Genomic DNA, 23,014 nt, shown 5'->3' with positions numbered 1-23,014 from the left:
CAAGGAGTTCAGACTTGGATGCAGTTGCTTCTAGCCCCCTCCGGTCATCTCCCACCCTAGTTTTGACAGGTTACTGGTTGTCTCCAACAAGCTTGGCCTGGGCTTTCTGGGGGAATGGGGCTCACTCAGTGGGCTGCTCTGCAGCAGAGCAGGCCTCCCGCCCAGATTCCCTTCTTAACCCAGAGAGGCTCACCTTTCCTGGTTGGGGGCACACAGACACACATACACACTCTATGTACACAAATTTGAGATACCTGGGTCTGGACCCTAAAAGAGCAAAGACAGCACCTGTTCGAGATGGTGCCCACATCCAGCAGCTGCCAAAAGGAGAAATCGCTTTACTTTTCTTTAAACTTGCAATGCTTGTCTTTATTTTGTTCTTTATATTTGAAAGTGAGAAGAAATAGTATTGAGTCAATTTCTTTTTTTTTTAAATATTTGTTCTATGTATTTACAAGCCTTAAAGTTGCTCTAAAGGTTTCAAAAGTATTATGAGTACTTTTCCCAGGGTAGCACTTTTTTTTTTTTTTTCTGAACAAGTTAATTCTTGGAGCTCTCTGGTCCACAGCATTTTCTCAAATGCATTTCCTTCTGTTCCAAGTTTATGTATGTTTTGATTACTATTTTGATTTTTAATTTCTGAAGCAAGCTGAGAGGCAGGCAGAAAGATTTGATGCCAAAAAATAACAACAAAAAATAATCTCTCTTACCTAGCTCACCCCAAGACCCCCTTAAGACTGGACTATCTACTATGCTTTGAAACAAAAGTGAGGTGCATCTGAAGGGGAGGGAAATTTATTTCTCTGCTTTTCTATTATACAATTTGTTTACAGAAACTGCAAATTAAAAAATTACACTGGCATTTGCAGTCCTTAAAATAAATTAAAAGTTCTCAACTTTTTTTTTTTTTTTTTTTGCTAAACAGATCTGTGTTTCTTTTAAAGTATGAGTCCTTGTTTAAAAAGAAAAGAAAAGATTAAAACAGAAAATATTTTCTATAAATAATACATGTATTTTGGTTTAGTGCTCCCGCCCTCAGGTTTGACGTTTACTTTTTCCAGTACCTTTTTCCTCCATGATCACCTTTTTGTTTCTCTCTCCCCTCTCCCACTCGTGCACACGTGGGGGTTTCTGCTCGAGAATTGGCCTTGCTGCACTGTGATTGGCGAAGACGTGAAACTTTTTAAAAAAATACTTAAATTGTTTCTTTTGTTTCGTTTTGTATATTTGAAGTTTTAGTTATCCTCTGACTCCTCTTCAGCTTCCCGCAGCCACGTGAAGAAGGCCGTGACGGATTTCAGCGCCACACCTTTCCCACTCTGCTCGGCAGGGTCCTTGCTGCTTTCCCACTTGTAGAAGGCGTCCTCTGAGATCACCTCCTCATCATAGAGACAATCAAAAAACATCCGCAACAGATCTGCAAGAAGGCAAGAGGGCTCTGTCAGCCTTGAGGAGAACAGTGTTGGATGCCATCTGGTCAGGATCCAGAGGTCCTTAAAGGGCAAATGAGAGGTGGGATTTCTTTTTTCCCTCAAGCACTGACTTTGTATAGATTCTCAAAGAGGACAGCAGTCCGTCCTCAGCATGAAAATCATTTTTTTCAAAGCATTAACTCAGTTCTAATTTATCTATAGTTCTGGAAGCACATCATGTTATATTTCATTTCAATTATCTTTTTAAAGCCTGATTTTTTTACTCCCCTCAATACCTTTGATATACATTTTAAGATTATTTTACATATACATTTAAGATTAATGCAATCATGTGGATAAACTGGGTAAAAACTCTCCTAAATGTGAATTACAGGCATTCACACATTTTGTCTGTCTCTTATTATACCTCACTCAGCCATAACTTTACTCAATGCAAATTATCTAGTTAATGATCTCAATTTTTGCTCTCTCTTTTTTTTTTAGCCAAGGAGACTTAGGTTTTTACAAGGCAGGCATGCTGATGAAAGTATGAAGTCTTATAAGACTTTCCATTTTCTCTTCTCATTCCTCCAACCCATGTTAGTGATTTGGAATATAATATATGATAATTTCCAGGAAGACTTATATTATAATTATATTATTATTCCAATTTCTTTTCATTCTTTAAACATACTAGTAGGAAAGTAAGGGAAAGGAGCAGCCAGCAATATGTTAGGTGGTGCTGAACTTGGCCTGGGATGAAAGCTTCAACAAAGATCACTATATTGTACAACCAAAGGATATAAATTAAAAAAACGTTATTTGTATTCAACTGATTGAAAATAAAATTTCAAACTGTATCTAATGACTTAAAGATTTTATGTATTGGGAAGTAGCAATTTTCCTATTTTACAGAGAGAAGGAAGGGAAGTTAAATGACAAGGAAGAGGTCCCAGACAGTGGAGGGGTAAAGCAAGACCAGGTTCAGCAGTTCATCCCCTACAGCACAGCCGATCTAGAGGTGGGAAGATCTGGGACAACAACTGGCCTTTTGGATAAATGCTTAGGTGAGTCTCCAATCATACTCCCTTCCCTTGTTCCCTACACATCTTTTACTGTTGGTACAAATAGAATGAAAAACACCATAACAAGCTTTTGCAAAGATGAATGTTGAAAACTACTACCTTTGCATATATTTGGGGAAAAAAACAAAAAAAACCGATTAAAATGTTTTACAAAATCACCATGCAACCATTAATTTTGGAATAAAAAAGTATTCTTTTTGCTTCAAAACCCCCCCCCAAACCAAAAACCAACACAAAAAACTCAAGTTAAAAAAAAGTTTCAATGAACCAGATTAAAGTATCATGGTTAAATGAGTTTTGATGGACTGAATGCTAACCAGGGACCCCATTTTATTTCACTTCTTTTGACTGAAAATCGTTCCACCAATGCATGCCTGAATCTGATCTTTAGTCTTTGCAGACTGTCAGGGGTTACTCTGAACAACTGGAAAGGATGAAAAACTGCACTGTGCATATGCCCCAGAAAATATCTGGAGACTTTTGTGTCTGACATGGCCTTCCTGTCCTCTTTATCTTTTTTTTCCCCCCTAGTTATTATCAAACTCAGGTTTAGAGAACTGCAAACATAAACTACGAGGGGCTACTGACTGACATTAAGGGTCGCTGCTGCTCTGGGCTGTGCCCTAGGAAGCCCGCTTTGCACATTGACTGTTGTGGCACTTGCCTGGTCTATCCCCCATGAAGTCACCTAGGAACTTACTGGCAGGCTGATCAAGTTTGACGATGGATGCTTGTAGTGCATAAAGTGCTTGTAGTTCCTTCTCTGTATCTGAGTCTAGGTACTTGAGTAAGATCGGCACTCTCTGCTTGATAACAGCAGTGTCCACTCGGAAAGTAGAACAGTCGGCTGCAGAGAGAACAGAGCCAGGTTACCCACAAACAGCTGCTGGTGCTAATGGAGAAGGAAGTGGCCGCCACTGCCGCTGTAGCACTAGGGATCCATTTTTAATGAGGAACTGCCTTGATGCTACTCCTCTCTCCACACCCCTGGGAAGGGGTACCCTGAAGCCCCAAAGCTCTGCAAGGATGAGACGTCAGCATGAGAAGCCCTGCTGCCCTCAAGGGACTGCTCACTCAGTGCCAGGGATATAAGCAACATCAAGGAGGATATGGGGAAAAAAGAAATGATCCGAACCAATTTATTAATGCAATTAGGATAAGCACTTGTGGTCATTCTCCAAACCAGTATTGATCAGCTCTCCCAAAAGCTCAGACCTGCTGCTTCTTGGAAGAGGGTGGGTTAAGAGAGGACTGGAGAAGGCACACTCTCAGATGGCAAGAGGCAGGGGAATGTTTGGGTTTTCTTTAAAAAATTTCCAATAGCATAAATATTCCTTTTTAAAAATTTTTATAATAAGAAATTGTCTCAATGTTAGCCCCAAACTTTTCAGAGATCAGATAAAACTTAAATATATAAAAGTCCCGTTTTATAGATAAGAAAATGTTTTTTAAAAAAAGATTTTTGTAGTTAATTTTTAAAAGAGAAAACAGATTTTGAATGAGAATGATGTATTTAATTTAAAAGATTCTGGATAACTTACTTCAGGAGGCCTTTCCTGGTCTCCCCAGTTATCAGCACCATCCTGCCCCATCTAATGTGAAGAAACTCTCAGTTCTGTGTGTTTTGTATATAACCTATTTATGCACTGTGCGCTATCTCCCCTATTTGAATGGGAGCTCTTGAAGACAGGGAATGTTTTATTTTTGCCTTTGGATTTCCTGGAATATCAGAAAGGCTTAATAAACACTTTCTTATTGAGGCATAAACAAAGTGACTGAGGGTCAATTTGTTGCTCTGCTTTGTCTGAGTAGAGACTAGATTGATTTACCAACAGTATAGACACTCAGTATAGACACAGTATAGACACAAGAATCTCTTTTAGCCTTTAGTTTTTATGGTAAATGCAGAGACACAATAAGTTAAGCAGATATAATCATAAAAATATTAGAAGTGGGGTTTCTAATGGCTAATTATAATTTTGCCCATTACTATTAATAGGGATATCGGCACATTTAGAAATATGTTTTTGTTTAAGAATACATTGCTTTCTCACTCCCAATATACACAGTGAAGGTGGCTGCTTCCCAGTCTCCTCCAAGGAAGCAGCCAGGGCAGAGCTCAAAGAACAACCTGACACATGTTGGTTTTCAGATGTTGGGAGCTGCCTTGAGAAATGTTACTTACCTATAATAGCTGCTTTACAAACTGCTGTCATTAAAGCTCTAAGGAATGTAGGTGAACTCATCTGGCTTTCATCTAGATTCGCCTAAAATCAAGAGTAAATCTGTCAGTTACATAAAAGCGCCCTTCTCCAGAGCAGCAACTGTTTCCCAACCAACTCCACTGCTGAGCTGAGCACTAACCAGGCAGGGAATCCATTTCAGCCCTTCTGAAAGAACTCATTTTCCCCATTAAAATGAAAACAGCCTTGCTGCTGCCAATGTGGGTAGACAGTTCTACTGGAATCAAATGTGAGTGTGCTCTGGTGTGAACTTGCTCCCTGCCATCCCCGGCTGGTGGGGCGGAATGGGGGGAGGTAAAAGAAAACATTTTGCTGAGGAGAGGGGCCACAAGCCACACCCCAAAAGCCTGGCTAACGGGGCCAAAAGCTTTTTCCTCCAAAAATACTTCACTCTCTGGATTTAAATAGTCTTAGATAATAAAAAACAAACAAACAAATCTAAGATGTTTCATCTTTAACATGGACTCATTTTCCAAATGTGCCTTAATGAGGTTCTAGAGTTGTCTCAAGTAGAAGGCGATGTATGGATAAGCTTTTAAGTTGTAGAAGACTAGTTCATTCTTTTTTAAGAAAGCCAGAGGAAAATGTAAATATGAGGCAGAGCCCATGGGACCTCAACCCAAAATGAATAATATTCCAGTCTTTCCTCTTTGAAGAAAAGAAGCTATTTAGGTAGGAAGTCACTCTCCTTAAGAGCTACAAAAGCCAGAGAAGAAAAAACAATTTCTAAATAGACCATGGAGGTTTTTCTTCAATTCTCCACTTCTCTCAGCACTTTTAAAGAACAGACTAGAATAAGCAGGTATATAGACAGCCAAGAAAAAGAAGACTATTCTGGAAAGCAGTCTTAAAGCTCAGTTACAGAGGAAAATATAATGATGAATGCTGGAGGGTATGTGGGAAAAGTGGGTCACTAATGCATTGTTGGTGAAGTTGTGAAACAATCCAACCATTCCGGAAAGCAATTTAGAACTATGCCCACGGGCTATCAAACTGTGCATATCCTTTGTCACTACTAGATCTGTATCCTGAAGAGATCATAAAAAAAGGGAAGACCACCCACGTGCAAAAATGGTATGGCAGCCCTTTTTGTAGTGGCAAGGAACTGGAAACTGAGTGGATGCCCATCAGTTGGAAAATGGCTGAATTAGTTATGATATATGAATATTATGGAATATTATTGTTCTGTAAGAAACGACCAACAGGATGATTTCAGAGAGGCCTGAAGAGATTTATATGAACTGATGCTAAGTGATATGAGCAGAACCAAGGACATATATAGAGCAACAAGATTATGTGATGATCAATTGTGATGGACTTGGCTCTTCTCAAAGAGATAGTGATTTCAAGGCAATTCCTATAGACTTGTGAAAGAAAGTATAATCCGCATTTAAAGAAAGAATTATGAAGACTGAATATTTGATGATGCTTTTTTTTCCTTTCTTGTGTTTTTTCCCCCTTTTAATTATTTTTCACTTAGTATGATGAATATGGAAATATGATTAGAAGAACTGCATTATGTTTAACCTATATCAGATTGCTTGCCATCTTGGGGAGGAGAGGGAGAAAAATTTGGACAGAGTTTTGCAAAGGTGAATATTGAAAATTAACTTTGCATGTATTTGGAAAAATAAAATATCTTTAAAAAAAAAAAAAAGAATGAGTTGTCTGAGGGGCTTGTTGGGCTACATTTCTCTCTCTGATGAAGGATCATTCAAGAGACCTAAGGGGTGTGCAGTCTGGCAGCAAGGGAAGCTTGCAGAGGGCAGCTTCGATGGTGCACACTGAAGGAGGTAGACAGAACCAAACACAAAAGCCTCAAAGAGCAGGTATTAGCAATTGCAGCCAGCATTATTAGTCATGAAGTTTATAGGAATGAAAACTAACCCACTTCATCCACAGACCATAAAAAAGTCACTGTAGGATAGACTGTAGCCCCTTTTGCTACCATGTGGTGCCATGATAGATGGTCTTATTCTCCCCCCACCCCCACAATGGGCTTTCATGCTCATTATTATTATATTGGCCAGACTTGACTTGCTTATAATTTTCTAAAACAATATTTCACCTGGGCTAGTCTAATCCCAAAGGGATTATTTTTGGAAAATCTGAGTGAATATATTGAACTTGATTTAAGTTATGGGAGAGTGAATAAAAACACAGCCTTGCCTTTTGGCTCGCCAAGTACTTTATAAACAGATGGACAGAATAACTTCAATACTGGCATATGGCTAGACTCCCCTGAGGTCTAGACTTCAAGGCAAGTCTGAGAAAAGTACAGAAAAATCCTGGAAATAATGAACAAAAGTGCTGCCTGGAAATGCAGAATAGGGGACTCTACTGGCTCTGGGCAGAACCTGCTTCATTGATTTTAAAGGATAAAATAACATTCTTTCTACCTAATGAAACCCAGACCCCTTTGGCCTACTGTGGAAACAAAGTCCATGGAAGAAAACAGGAGGAGTTCATTCTCAAATTCAGTCACTTCTGCGTGATCATCTGCAAATCCGTTGCCTGATGACAACTCAATTTGTTTTTTTCTATTTTTTTAACGAAGGCCTACCTGTGTGAGCCAAAAAAATATCTAAAATTAACTCAGATTTTAAGAGTAATATCTGTATTTACATTCTTGATTATTCCAGTTAATTCTTATATTAAAAATGAGCAACTGTAATTATGGGAGATAGCTCCTAGCAGATCCTAATTCCCTTGAATTAAACAATTATTTCTATGGAGATGATTCTTCCAACCTCTCTATCTCCAGTCTCACATCTCCAATGGTCTATCAAACAGGAAACCAAATTAAATGTTTTAATGACAACATATCCCAATCTCAACTCGTTCTCTTCCCCACAAGTCCTCCCCACTCCCAAACTTCCTTATTTCTGCAAGGGCCCTCACCTCACCATGCCCCCTCACCTCTCATCATGTAGGAGTCATCCTCAACTCACCACCATCTCCAATCTGTTACCAAGGCCTATCCATCTCTGACAAGCCACCTCCACCTCTGTCCCGACACTGCTGTCACCCTTTGGATTTCTATGTTCCAACTGAAATCTAATCATCTGCAGAAAGCCTCCCCCATCCCTCTTCCTTCTGTCGCCTTCTCTGTCAATAACTCCCATTTCCCTGTAGATAGTTTGTCGGTGTCTCCTTGATCAGAGTGTGAGCTCCCTGAAGGCAGGGGCTGCGTTTTGCCTTCCTTTATATCTCCAGAGCTAAGAACTATCTTGCTCATAGTAGGGCCTAATAAAACATGACTGACTGACATAAAACTTCCTTTGTAACTCCCTGATGCATTTATTTCTAACAGCTGAAACTTTAAAGAAACTAGTGTTGACATATCCTTCAGTATACTGCCCACTACTGGAGATTTACATTGCTGAAATCAACAGACACCAACTTGCCACACGATAAGATATGTATTAACTTTCACAGTCAGTAACACTTTTAGACATGCGTAACAGAGAGAACTAACATCATTGGAAAATTAATCATTTTACTTCTCAGCTTCCTTTGAAAATGTTTTCACTGTTTCCTATTTCAGAAAAGATAGAATCCTCCTTTATTGGGCATCCTTTCATAGTCTGATTTGGTAAGACAAGACTACTTCCAAGATATAGTCAAAAGCCCTTGAGCTTTCCCCATGTGCAATTAAGATTTCGTGATATTTGTATTCCTGCTTTCCAGCCGTCTTCCTAGCAGAACTATTTTTTGGGTAACATATCTCTGCATATCCAAATGTCTAGTCTTAAGAAAAGATAAGTTTTTCAAAATGTGCTGATTGAACTGCTGTGCAGTGGAGGAGGAACTGAAGTTCCCTTTGTTTACTGGTTTTTTTCCCCTGAGGTAATTGGGGTTAGATGACTCACCCAGGGTCACACAGCCAGGAAGTGTTAAGTATCTGAGACCACATTTGAACTCAGGTCCTCCTGACCTCAGGGCTGGTGCTCTATCCACTGCCCCCCCTAGTTGCCCCTGCTTACTGATTTTTAAAGAGATACCTTGGCCTTTGTTTTACAGACTGGTAGGAAGGTGAGGATACTGTCTCATTTTAGGATAGAGACATCAACAAAAATACCTGTGGAAAACACTTTTTTTTTTTTTTTTTTTTTTTTAGACTTAGTAATTCACAAAATCAAGAATATTAAGGTATTTTGTAAGGTCTTTTTAAATGAAGTAATTCCCACAATAACTCTTGGCTGCTTTGGTGACTACAGATGCTATACATTTTAGAGCCATCTCCAACAAGAGCACCCATAATTGAAATTTCTCTGAATTAAGTCCTGCTGCATTTACAGTTATAGCAGAACAAAGAGCAGTACCTGCCACCCCCTTTAAGCTTTGGCAGCAGCAGTAGCAGCAGCAGCAGCAAAGCGCGCGCGCGCACACACACACACACACACACACACACACACACACACCCCTACACCCTCTATAGGAAGGAAGTCTGAAAATAATATAGACACTCTGATGTCTTTTTCAGCTTATTAAAACAGGATTCTATATAGAAATAATGTCATTAATGGTAAGTAACAAACCAGAAGAAATATAGGTTATACTAATAAGCTGAAACACAGAAACACTTCTAGGATTTAAAAAAAGACTATTTTCTGTTACCAGAATTCATATATATATTTTTCACAGGAAAAATGCATGTTGGGTATCAACCTACTAGTTTGTGCCACTGACCACTTCAGAGGCACACAATCACATCAAAGAGTGACAGTTTCTGTGGGTTATTCTGAGGACCATAAGTGATTATAAATGCAAAGTGCTCTGAAATAATAAAATACTACAAAATAATAGCAAGAATATTTTCTCAGCTATCAAGAAGGGTAGCCTAAAAAAAGCCATTGTTAGGGGATTCAAAGCACAAACACAGTACTGGAGAACAAAAGAATGGAGAAGAGAGGAGATAAAACTAGTGGTAAAAGAGGCTTTTTTTAAAGAGTCAAAAAGAAACAAAAGGCATTTGTGGAAAAGAAAAGTGTTGCTGAACCCCTGGGCCCAACCCCTGGGCCCTACCCCGTTGCAACTGAAAGAGTCAGATGTTCTCCATAACAAGGCAAAAGTCATGGCCCACAGAAACAGGTACGAGAAGACCCTCCAAGAGAGGGAAGCCCTTCTAAAAGAACACCCCAAGAGTACACAGGAGGACAAGAGCTTTCTGACTCTCACTTCCTGGTATACTTTAAAATGTCCACTGAGAGCTGTGAGAGGGCAGGATGCAGGATGTAGAGGAGCACGGTTACTGGGGGAGGAAGCTGAACTCTGGTGGTCAGAGCACTTCGGACTTCTTGGAACTCACAGCAATGAAAAATGAGGGGAGCCACCCGGGAGAGGGCTGCTTTGAATCGAAATTTTGGGGAGAGGCGTGTGGTTGACTTCCCTGGTATAGGGGGCTCTCTCTCTTCTGACAGAGCAGCCACTGGTCTATGACTTCTGCTCTTAGAGGGATTTGCTTGGAGGCAGGGCACGAGCCCAGGGCTGGTGGCTGAGCCCACGATGCCATGTGTCTCTCTCTGTTAAATCATGCACAAGACTCTATGTTGCTTTTTCTAAGGCTTAGCATCCCGTACAGTAGAGGGATGGGGGGCTATGTGACAGAACTCATGTAAGTCCAAAGGTGCCAGGGAATAAGGGAGTCTTTATACCTCTACCCAGTCAAAGATCTGTTCATCATTCGCCTTGTCCTCAATAATGAGTTTCTCAAGCCGTTTGTACAACTCTTCAGCAGAGAGTTCTTTCTTTGAAAGTGCTTCTGAGGAACTGGAACAGTCAGACTCTATAAAGTCCAATTTCTGAAACAAAAAGTGAGATGCACTTAAGAGTTACTGAGAGCGTAGCATCCATGGGACTAGCAACCAGAGACATCCCTCCCCTTAAGGTGGACCAAATGACTAGCTAGAGTTACTATATTATACTATAAAATAACCTCCTAGGAGTTCTAGCTCCTCTATAACTCCCTGAAAAGGAAATTACTACAAATGATTCTCTTAAGTGCATCAGTCTCCCTTAGTGGGAAGCTTTCTGTAGCTGATGTCCTCCTAAATTCCCATTCCCCATAGAGGTTCCTTCTTTCCCTTACTGTTGGGGCAAATGTTTGAGGCTGGAAAGGTGAGCCCCAGTTAACGTTATTCTTCCTGTAATCTGTGTACTCCATCACTACTAGACAGTTACTGGGAGTTCTGTGGAGTGTCAGTACCCACAAGTCTCATAGTTGTACCCCCACACCAAATCAGCTCCAGGACAAGTTCTGCCTTGAAAAACACTCTGCTTGGGACAGCTAGGTGGTGCAGTGGAGAGAGCACCAGCCTTGAATTCAGGAGGACCAGAGTTCAAATGTGATCTCAGACACTTAACACTTCCTAGCTGTGTGACCCTGGGCAAGTCACTTAACCCCAGCCTCAAAAAAAAAAAAAAAAAAAAAGAAAAGAAAAAGAAAAACACTCTGCTTAATAAGTTTTTTTAATCCTTGGGTGAGAAATTCAACACTAGTAATCAAAACCCAAGGTTATTTTTAGTTTAAAAAAGGACTGAACACAAATTGTCTTAAAACAATATTTTAACCACATCTACTGAATGTGCATTAACAGCATTGTATTCTATTCCTAAAACACTTTCGAAAGTTTACTATTTTTACTTTTCTTTTTTGAGGCTGGGGTTAAGTGACTTGCCCAGGGTCACACAGCTAGGAAGTGTTAAGTATCTGAGACCAGATTTGAACTCAGGTCCACCTGAATTCAAGGCTGGTGCTCGATCCACTGCGCCACCTAGCTGCCCCAAAAGTTTACTATTTTTAAGGACAATTCAACTCTTCCAAATTGTTCTGGAAATGGGAGCCCTACTCAAATCCAAGAATTTGACTGGGTATTAAAATTTACATGATTTAACTAGAAGCAGCCTGGCATATTTTGGCCAGTGGTTAGAAAAGTTGAGCTCAAGGCCTTCTTTAGGCTCCAGGCAATATTTTTTAATGAAGGGATTGGACAAGATGACCTAATCTGGCTCAGCAAAATTAGTCTGTGATTCCATGACCGACAGACGTGGCATTGGATTTTAAAGAAGGTCCTTCATGAGAGTTGGCCAAATGGAATGATGTTTATGACTTGGAAGAGAGTTCTATACTGGCCATCGGGAAGAAGCCGCTCTCTCTTCACTGGATGTTAACAGCCTCTTTCTGTGGCAGGACCGAGGAAGGAAGTTTGCCAGATCGGTCTGATGGGGGGAATCTTGGGGACATGGAGCAAAATCCTCTATTTCGGAAATGCCTTGTAAATTCAAAAGATTTGAGTTTTGAGCATCTCTTACTAAAGGACTTTAAAGGATTCAATAGAATTTCCATAGTTCATTTCAGTCTAACTCTAAAGACGGATACACAGGTTCACTTTCCTTTTCCATTTAGGCACCTAGAGGGTACTACAAATGAGGATTAATGAATCTCCATCTGGCCTGCCACCAGTGGAGCAGGAAACCCTTTACTCACCTGCTCCAGGAGAAAGTTATGTACATCTTCCCCTTCTGGCAAATAGTCCTTCCAACTGAGGCCGGCCTCCCTCCATAAGGCTCCCACTTTCTTATGGCTCTAAATAACAAACAAATGTCCATTACTAAAGGAGAGAACAAGACATTCAAAAAGATACCTTGCCTCTCACATAAAAACAAGTTCTTGGTCACGTGAACTCAAAGAGTCTTAAGCTCTAGATTGCTAGTGTGATAACTGTGCGTACTGGTCAATTCAATGACTACACTGACTCAGGGTCCCTTGAGAGGATCACGACGTGGGTTCAAACATTTGCCCATAAAATGGTACATGTGAAGTGGTGTTAATATTCACATACAAGCACATGCACAGACATAATAAGGCTCCTAAATTCTGATGTCTAAGATTATAAAGCAACTATTTGGCAACCACCTCTCCATTTGATATCAACGCTGATGTGCGATCATTGTTCTTCATATACTACTAAGAACCAGACTGCTAATAAAAGATACAGGTCCTAGATTGATGAGCTCATAGTTTCCAACTCTGAACATTGAAGACCATAAGCCAGGGATGAGACCTATTTCTAGGATAAAAAAATGCAGGGAGGGTGGGACTAGATGAACTAGCTCTGAGATGTTTTGATTCAAAGCTGATCTAAAAGGAAGACTGGGACTCTGTTACTAAAAGCTAAGAAAACACAGCATTGCCACACACACAATGGAGATCTGTGATGAGGGAGGGAATGCCTTAACCTGAACTAGAGATCAGGAGGGTAGAAACAGTGTCAGGCATTCCACCGCAGCTTTCGGACCAGGCGGCAACACACATGTGACTTTTACCACGTCCAGAGCACTCCTAAGAAGCCAGACATGCTTGTCTCTAGCTTCTGTAGAAAGGGCAGCACTGTCCTTTAACCTATAAACCAATCTTTTCTTGTAGCATTTGCCTGCATAGACCTTTATGAAATTGGAAATCCATGAATCCAAGAAAACTTCATGTCAAGAGAAAGGGCACTGCAACTTGTTCAATGTGATAATGATCTATTTTAGAGAAGGGGAAAATGATCTAGCTATGCTTAGATCAGATGGAAGTTTCCATTATGGGCCTGGTGACAAATTGTAGGTCTATAATTAGAGTCTCCAACCCATCTGAGGAGAGGCTTGTCCCCAGTCGGCCACTCCTGGGGGATGAGTTCTCAGCTATGACAGACCATGAAGACAACCCACTGTGAGGTGCATTAGGGGGTGGGAAAGAACATCTTAAAGAAAGACTGCTGTCTGATGAAAAAGAAGTATCACAAGAAGTGGGAATGTGTCTCCTACTTCCATTTTACTGGGCATAGGCTTCCAGGAAGGGATGGTGGGGACTTGGTAATGCCGGGCTCTCAAGTCCTAGTCACTTAGTGTGCCTGGGGGAGTCACTGTACCCCTTGGGCTGCAAAATAGGGTTAATATACTCTATATGAATGACTTCACAGGGCTGTGGTTAAGTTTAGGGTCAAATCGTTAAGGTTAGAAATGCTTTCTAATGAAGCTAAAGAAATCCATGTAAGCCACATACAAACGTACTCAATGTTCACCCCCAAATGTGGTAGATAGTCTTGCTGAAGTTGTCTTGATTCCCCTGGCCTCAGCTTCCTCCATTTCATGGCCTGTACCTCTGTTCATCCCAAAGGATGCCCTTTTCCATCTGCAGTTTTCTGTTGCCAGCCCCCCGTTTCCCTATCTCCACCTCTCCACCCATCCCCTCCCCAGTTCCTGGCTCTCTGGAGCCCTGGCCAGGACTTTATGTCTCCCTCCTATTCTCCCAGCCTGTCCTGGCCCTGCCAGAGCAGAGCTGCTGGGGGACCAGAGGAAGCCATGCATTTTCAAGCTCTTGGCAAGCCTTAAGGCACCAGAGAAGGAACAGCTGTCTTTTCCTCTTCAGGTTTGGCCCTAGGGCAGTATCTCCTTTTTCATCCTCTGCCCCTTGATTCTATTGCCCCAACCCTCTTACTCTTCCTGGAATGGCTGTTTCAGGCCAAGGTCCTCTCTCGGATGCTCCACCCTGAAAAGCCCCTGGCCGTCCCCTCCTCCCTCCACCTTCTTCTGTGAAGCAGCAGTGGCCTGTCCTAGTTTGGAGCTCCACTCCTCCTTGTCTCTTCCACAAGCTTTCTCCTCTGACCAGTTTCTCTCCCAATCCTCTGCGTTCTCATGCCCCAGTCTTCCAGACTCAGCTGCTTGCTCCGTCCCCTATTCCTAACCTCGGATGCCATCCCTTACTGGAAGGCTCAGGCAGCCCCGGCCATCTCCTCCCTGCGGCCCTGCCCTGCTCTTCGAAGGTGGTCTCTGCCCCCTTCCTCCTCTGTAACTTCGTTCTCTTGGCTTTCTTCTCCTACTTTCTTTACCTGCTCTTCTGTTGATCCCCATCCATCACCCAGTCCCTGAGCAGGCCTTCCAAGGCTCTGTTTTGGGGACTCTTCTTGCTTTATGTTCCCGTGGTGATCCAACTACCTCTCATGGGTTCAGAAGTCTCCTTTCCACAGATTCTTCCTTCTTTAATCCCTTTTCTCAGCTCCCCCATTTTTGCTCTGCTACAGAGCTTCACACACAAGAGTCCCACCGGGCTCTCAAACTCAATGTGTTCAGCATGGGACTCATTGTTTTCCCCACTAAATTCACTCAGCTCCAAACTTGCTTATTTCTTTTGAGGGCACCCATCTCCTTTCCTGTCACATACACCTGTACCTTAAGACTTCTGCCTCACCCCTGCATCCAACCAGCTGTGCAGCCCGTCGTACTCCTCCCTCTGTGACATCTCTAAGACAACTTTTCTCACTTAGACATGTCTGACTTTTCACCTTGAACACTCCCAAAGCCTCCAGTTGGTCTCCCTGCCGCCCAGGCTTTCCCCTCTCCAACCCATCACGTACACAACCACCACAGGCATGGCCACATGACTCTCCTTTCTAAAGCTATTTAGTTAATGGTTCCATATTGTCTCTAGAGTGAGACACTTCTTGAAATTTGGAAAAAAAATGGAGGCTGGTTCTTATGGAGCTTCCAGTCTTATTTGATACTACTTCCTCTGTCAACTCCATTTTCCTGAATGTAGCATGTTTTGTGACATATATTTGTTTGCATGTTGTTTCCCCCATTAGACGATAAACTCCCTCGGGACAGGGATTCCCTTTTGCCTCTTTTTGAACTTTCAGCACTGAATACAGTGTCTGTTATCCAGTAGCTGCTTAGTAAATGTTTACAAATTCCATGTTTCCCTCAGATTGAAAACTGCAATTCTATTTCTTGAATCTCCACTTCCTCTTGTTTGTAGAGTCTGTTTCCCTATACCCAAACCACACTTTTTTCTCAAAACTTTAGACTCTTAGACTTCTCTGAGTCTCAGCTTAGGTACTACCTCAATGCCCACAATGGTCAGCGCTTTCTCCCTCCCGACGGCATCTCACATAACTTATTTTTGCTGATGCTCTCTCCTCAGTAAAGAGTAAATGACTCGAGGAGGACGGCTGTCTGGTTTTTGTTTTTATCTGCCCAGCATCTAGCAAAGGGACTTCAGACAAGCACACTTAGTAAAGGTTAATTTTTGGTTCAAGATTGGATCAGTGAGACACAAAAATATTGTCTGGTATCAAATCAGGTATATTTGTTCAGTGTCCATGGAGCAGACATTAAATGCTCAGAAGAGAAATTGCAGCAGATCCTTCCTTTTGACTGCTCCCTACACAAAGCCAGACTTCCTGACTGTTCTTGCTCTATGGGTAAGCTAGTCTCTCAACTAAAGCTTATCATCCCCTTTCTCAGGCCCTTTTGGACCTGACACAAGTGTGAACACTCACCATTTGTTTGCATAGAAGGTGCAATATTTCAGAAAGCAAGACCCCGGCTCTTCCCACAGGAAGTAAAGGTTTGCTAAATTCTCTGTAACAGAGCACACAAAACAATGGTCACATTCACAGAGTGGTGTGTCAGCCATGCACAGTAAACATTTCTGATCAACTCCTTTTGTGCAATGAGAAAAGAACGCACAGCTGGCAGAACAGGGATGAGCAGAGAGTGCCATGCACATCTCCTGCTAAGTGTTTCAGAGGCTGGTATTGTTCCCGGACTTCTGCTTTTACCCTGGACATTTTAATGCCTAAATGGAGACACTTAAAAAGAAATTTTTAAGTTAAAGTGCTTAGGAGCCCCTTCCTGATGCCCAGGAATTACCTTCAAACCTCACATAGCATTTTCTATTGTAAACCTGTGATGCCTTTATCATGCAATATTGTGTTATAGCTGCATATGACCACATCTTCCCCCATGTTAGATGACAAACTGTTGGGAGGGTAGGGACCTAAAAAATGTCTCAGTGCCCAGTGGAGCGCTCAGTTCTGTCTACAGAAGGCACTTCACAAATACCCCCCCCACACACACCATTTTTATGTATTTTGGTGAGACAATTGGGATTAAGTGCCTTGTCCAGGGTCTCACACAGCTAGGAAGTGTGAAAGTAGCTGAGGCTGCATTTAAACCCAGACCCTCCTGACTCCAGAGCCAGTGCTCTATCCCCTGTGCCATCCAGCTGTCCCCAGGAACTTCATAAATATGTACTATATTGCATCTTTCTCCAAAGCCATTTAACTTCAGGGTCAATAAAGCTGGATCAAGCACTATGTTCTTTGATCCTCCATTTGCATTCTCTACTTCTTTCAAAGCAAAAGTACCATCTGACCAGCCAGTGTTGAAATTACAAAAGTGAAACCTATGAGGGATTATGGAAATTGCCGTGGCATTTTTAGGAAGCAGATGAGAAAGAACAGGGCCTTTGCCTACTCTCAACCAACTTGAACTATACTGGCAAACAGCTGATCTTCCGTCTTGCTGATGGCTGGGCACAACACAAGAGGCTCAGGGAGCTGAGGGAAAAGACTGGAAGAAAAGGGATAATTTTTAAGTTAGGAAATTTTAAGGAAGATGCACCTTTGAAGCACCTCCTGTGGGGCAGTGTATTGTATGAGAAAAAGCACTGGATTTAAAGTCAGAGGACTCAATGTTAAGGGACCTGTTTTGACACTGTGTCACCATGGACAGACATTATCCTTTGCCCTAATAATAAAAGTTAACAATTAGTGACATTGATGGCATTGTTTTAAGGTTTATAAAGGACCTGGCGTGGGCAAGTTGATCACTCCCAAGTCAGCTAAATTCATGTAATACCCCAGAGACCTGAGGGACTTACGTGATGAGTTCTCTCATAGAGATTCCTCCTTCTTTTAACATGGGGGTCACCAGCTCAGCAAGGTACAACCAAATATGGGGAATATCGATGGCCATGTCATCTGCCAATTCCAAGGTATCTGAAAACCTGCCAAAGAGAAAGAAAAGACATTGAAGTGCAAACATTAGTTCCAATTTGAGATATTCTCCTTATCTTCCAAATTATTAACATACTAAAGCGATGGTGACCAGCAGATATCATATTCATTATTTTGTATGTTCACACTGTATATAGAAGAGATATAAAGGAAGAAAAAAGCAGGATGATGCCTGCCCCCAAGGAGCTACAATTTCATAGAGTACAAAAAAATTGAGAAAAAAACACCTTCTTTAAGTCTTTGCTGATTGTGGATGTGGAAGACTGCAAACCTATCAGATATATTTGTATTATTGGTTTAACTCAACTGTCTTTTTTTTACTCTCTTTAAAAAATCTTTATTATAAGTAATGGGTAGGATTTGGGAATGGAGGAGGTAACTTAGAAATAATGGTGATATAAAAATAAATGTTATGAAAATAAAATAATTTAATGGCAAGAAATTAGATGCAAAAAGTTTTAAAGAGTCAATTAGAATTTTAAAATATCAAGCTGTCTGCAGAAAGCTACTATTTAAATAAAGACTTTACCTCATCGGCGTCAATAATTGCTAGTTTAAGTTCCTACTGTGTTTTCCTCATAATCTTATATAGGAGGATCAATGATCCAAGAAGGGAAGCAGCTCCCCCTCTGATCTCCTGCCTCCCAGTTTAAAGCTCTTTTACTTATTTTCAGAGCTGGAAATGTCAGTAAATGAGCACATAAGTAAAAGACTCAAGAAATCAAGTACTTTGTGAAATGCAGCTACCCTTTTCCATATTGATGGTTATTACATGCCTCATACATCTGAGCTATTGAGATGTTCTATGTAGCTTAAGCATAACAGGGAAGCCAGAATCTGGCAAAAGAAAACACTTTTGGAGGTCATGTACTTTTCTACCAACTCAGTAAGTTGTGAGCCTCAACAGAAAGAAATCAGGGAGCTTTCAGGACTCTAGCACGCTGATGGCTGGCCTACAACCCACAAGCAGAAGGTGGAAGCCGCTTTGCAGAGGCAGTGCCCGCCGAGGGGCTGCCATCCAGAAGGGGACAACATGGCTCAAGTTCTATGATTCTGCCAACAAAGTAAGCCTTGGAATCTTTGAGCCAGCTGGAAAGGTTCTGAATAATGGCCTGGCCAATGATGGCACCTGTTAAATCGTAAGAGGGTCATTGATAGTTTGCTGCAGGGCACATTTTTTAGCTCTGGCGCCTTGGGAAGGTTGCTTCTGTTAAGGCACCAAAGGCTTTGTGGTCTGTGCCGGTTAACACTCACCCTGACCAGAGGAGATCCTCAAGGTCCTGAACAAAGGACTGACCTGAAAGTTGTGGCCTGGAGAATACCCCTGTGCCAAACTGCTGGCCAGCAAGCCAGTGTCTCTCTGGGCATTGAGCGAGCCAGCATCTCTCTAATACTACTGCAAAGATCTCAGATCTTATGATCCTGAGAAGAAAACAGAGGCTAAGTCACCTCGGCGACATCCTTCTTCCAACCAAATGGAAGGTCTAGATGGCACACTGGCTCCTAGATGTCACTGGATACCAGGACCTGAACCATGTGCTGTCTGGGGGAGGCATAAGAAAGTTAACTGGAGGGCATGGGGACCAAAGTGTTGGCCCTCGCCGCAGGGGGCTCACTCTCAGCTCTGCTGCTCTCCTGCAGGGCTCGCTCGCTGCCTTCTACTATCCCCTTGAAGCTCTAACAAGATCATTCACAGTGAGTTCCTAGAAAACAGCCAACCTCATTTGAACTGAAATGCTCTTTACTGCCAAAGAACTCCGATGGGATGGCAGCAGCAAAAATCAGGGCAGAATAACCAGGCTGGCATTGCTCAGCAAAGTGAAGCAAGCTCAAAGGACACATAGGTGCTTGCCTATGAATTGCAGGCAATGGTAGAACTCTCTTAAGGACTCCATGAATGCAAGATGGCGAATCACAAAAGTAGACAGGTTATTTGTGTAAAGAGCTCAGCAACAAGTGAAAGCCCTTAATCCAGGTGGGCAGGATGGGGCTGAGGTAGCAAATCTGCTGTTTTCTTTTAGTCACTCCCTGATACACACAGGTTACCACCTTTGAAAAGGTTCATCTGGGGGATGCCCTCCCTGTCCCCATCCACTTGTTAAAATCCAACTTACCTTCCAAACCCAGCACCAGGACTGGTTGTTCATGAAACTATCTACCCCTTGTACTCTCTTCCCTCTCAGCATTCACATGACCCTTGGTTCACATACCTTACACCCTTATTACACCGTGTGTGTGTGTAACAAATGTTATCATCAATAGATGTTGATATCCCCTCCCTCCATCACTTTCCCCTCACCCTCAACCCTCCAGACTACGAGCTCTCCAAGGGCAGGGCTGGATGATCCTTACGAAAGCACAGCACCTTGGAAGACCCAGACATGTACAGGGACTAATCCACTCTAAAATGACTCATGGAGAAGACTGGTCTTGGATGACAATAAGCTGATGGAAGGTGTGCTTTCTTGGCAGCCAGGTAAAAGATCCAACACCTCCTAGGAGTGTCAATTACTTTTAGGACCTCAATATGTATAGCGTATTGGTCCCTATGTTCTTCAGGTATCCAGGTGTACAGTAAAGAGCCATCCACGCTACTGTATCATGGCATAATACCATGGTCTAACTCCAAAACACGACTGAGGTTATCAAAACGGCCACCTCCACGAGGTCAGGGCCTCATCTAATTCTTCTTTGTGTCCCCCATGGTGCTCACAACAGGACCGGACATAATGCAGATTCTCAGGAAAGGTGTGCTGAACTGAGTGTCAGTCAGCAAGGCAGAACCCCATCTCATGGGGTTTAGAGATCATCGAATCCAACAGTTTCATTTTACAGATGAGAAAAGAGGCCCAGAGAAGGGAAGTGGCCATCCTACGGTCCACTAGGAATTGGCAGAACCAGGATCCAAACTCCGTTCTCTTCTGATGCAGTGGGCTCTTCCCGCCACCCCAGGCTGCCTCAGGAGCTGAGGTTGGCAACAAATGCTTTCTTGTGACACTGTGCAGAGATGGAATCAATTCACCCTGTAGAAACTAGGGAAAGGGGATAACTAAGGAAAAGATGGGAAGCAAGGTGTCTTACAGAACTACCCAAGGGGAAGCATTCTCTTATGCAGAAAAGCGGCAGCTAGCTTGAAGAGATGGACCCTACCCGAGGGAGGAAGCACCGGGGGGGCAGCCTCCAGCAGACAGAGCAGAGCCTGATGGAGGTCTGAGGAACGCCAAGCCTTGTACAGGCGGAGGAGGCATGGAAGTCTGTGGAAATCAGACCCTCCCAAATGGTCAAATAAGACTGGACTATCTAATGAGAGATACGAGGAAGAAAATTAATTGAAGCACAGAAATCATGTTACAGGAAACTTGGAACACACCTGCTTCTCAATCCACATCCTTTTTGGGTGAGCCCCACAGAGTACTGAAATCAAGACTGGCCACTGCACAGGAATACAAAGCTTAAGTGTCTTATAGAAATGGTGATAAAAACTGCTTCTCCCAAAACGCAAGAATATCATGTGCACCAAGAGGGGGATTCAAGACAGACAAAATAGCAGAAATAATGAACCCATCTGCTGAGATGAAGTCCATGTACACCACACTGTCAAAGGTACTTTTAGGATCCCAAGTTACACTGGAACTTCATATTCAGAAAACTACTCTGTGAATATATAACAGCCTTTATCATATATTTAACCAGAAAGAATTGTTTGCAAGCCTGGTTTTAAAAAAATGGCTGTCAACAGTGTTACGGCTAACTCTCGCCTTCACTTATTCTCTCGATGTAATTCCCACCATGCAAAAACTGTTCAGATGACATGGAGTTGGGCACTCAAGGAGAGCCAAATGGTTTACCAAAAATGCACATTAGGGTCAGACCTGACACACCCTAAAGAACAGCAGACTGCACAGAGCTGAAACACTCATGGCATGTTTTACACATTCCTAATACATGGTTGCAAGGCTTGGTGGGGAAGCAACTGAGTAGATGCTGGGCCTGGAGAAGCCTGGAAAGCAGGCCCCTCAGCACCGTCTCACCCAGCTGGGAAAGATTCTATAAGGAAAATGGCTGCTGAACAGAGTTGCCCCCATGACAAGATAGCCAAGGAGTGTTCTTCCAGCATCCAGGGAAAGGTTCAGAAGGGATGTTCTTTGTTGACTTGAATCACAAAAAACTAAATCTGGTGGCAGTGCCTGGTCCAAAGATACTTCTGGGGCAAGAAATTTAATGGCTTCTTTGGAGGGGACCAGAAACCCCATGGGGAAAAAGGAAGGTCAATGGTCTGCCACAAGACCTTCCCTGGGTGCCCATGGTACTCTGTTCCTATGTCCTTAACAGAGACACTATGTGTTTCTTTGGATCTGTCTGTACCTTCTAATTTTCTGTCTGAGCAGTTTAATGCTGTAGTCCTTGTGCTGGGAGGGCCCAATCTCCACTATTGATTAGACAGATGGAGAGATGGATGAAGGAGTGGTCTGTGAGCACAAGCACCTGTCTCCTTTTCAACTGGAGCAAAATCTCATCCTTAACAAAGATGCAGCCACCGTCTCCCTTTCAAAACATGGTGGGGATGACACCTGTACATTAAGTTACAGATCTATGCCAGTATGTCTCAAGGAAAGATCTAGCCTGGGGCTGAAACAGCCCTTGCTTATAAACACTTCTGATCCTATCTCCATCATCAGGTTAAAGAAGCTCTTAGAGCTAATTCAAGTGAAAAGTTAAGGCTCATACGCCCAACTGTTATCTAACAAGGTCCCCCTTGTTAGAATGTGCCTTCTGGGGGATCCGCTTTGGAGTAGGGTTTGCACTAGAGCATACCTGAATTTCTGATGTGTCCCAGGAAGCAACCCAGCCTCTCAGGAGTCCTCTCAGCCAAGAATGACCCACAGCCGGGCCAGACCTCCTGGAATGGCTCTGGATTGGAATAGATCTCCTGGCCCCATGCCAGATGTAGGCAAACTTCTGGGAGTGATGGGGAGACAGAGTGAGGATGGTAAGGCACTGTGTAATCCAGCATTTCCCCCCCATTTCAGATTCCATAGCATTCACTGGTAAGGTGCCTTGTTATCCTGATACGCAGCAATGTGAGAGGCTGAGTAACATGAATCGGTATACCCAGTGCCCCAGCTGATCCAATTTCCTGGATGTCAACATCAGATTAAAGCAAGCAGAGCCAGCCAGAGCCCCCTGAATTTTGATGCTGCTAGAGAATGGATGAGTGCTGAGTTGAGTTTGTCCGTTGAGATGGTGTATTTGCCCGTCTTTTCCTTGAGTAGATCATGGAAATAAGCCACATAATCTCAATGACTTGGAACTGGGTCATGTATGGTACCATCATCATGGCCTTTATCGATGATCACCACAGACATTTGTGCCAAATTTCCTTGTTAAATTCAACAGGCACAAGTCAACTTCACCAGACTCCAGGTCAT

General features: G+C 42.6%; 1 protein-coding gene across 23 annotated transcripts in view; it reads right to left on the bottom strand.

Moving 5' to 3' along the window:
- Window positions 1-779: 779 nt before the first annotated feature.
- Window positions 780-23,014, bottom strand: part of EIF4G3 (eukaryotic translation initiation factor 4 gamma 3) — a 377,578-nt gene continuing 355,343 nt past the window's right edge. For all 23 annotated transcript variants that reach the window (XM_074305978.1, XM_074305996.1, XM_074305980.1 and 20 more), the window contains 7 exons: window positions 17,450-17,575; window positions 16,065-16,146; window positions 12,230-12,328; window positions 10,398-10,544; window positions 4,683-4,764; window positions 3,198-3,344; window positions 780-1,417 (listed from right to left, as the gene is read on the bottom strand). In XM_074305978.1, coding sequence (XP_074162079.1) covers window positions 1,236-1,417; window positions 3,198-3,344; window positions 4,683-4,764; window positions 10,398-10,544; window positions 12,230-12,328; window positions 16,065-16,146; window positions 17,450-17,575 — 865 coding nt within the window. In that variant the 3' untranslated portion in view covers window positions 780-1,235. The remainder of the gene's footprint in view (window positions 1,418-3,197; window positions 3,345-4,682; window positions 4,765-10,397; window positions 10,545-12,229; window positions 12,329-16,064; window positions 16,147-17,449; window positions 17,576-23,014) is intronic.

The sequence above is a fragment of the Sminthopsis crassicaudata genome, chromosome 3, assembly GCF_048593235.1.
Source record: "Sminthopsis crassicaudata isolate SCR6 chromosome 3, ASM4859323v1, whole genome shotgun sequence".
Lineage (NCBI taxonomy): Eukaryota > Metazoa > Chordata > Mammalia > Dasyuromorphia > Dasyuridae > Sminthopsis > Sminthopsis crassicaudata.
This window is presented reverse-complemented; position numbering and strand designations above follow the sequence as displayed.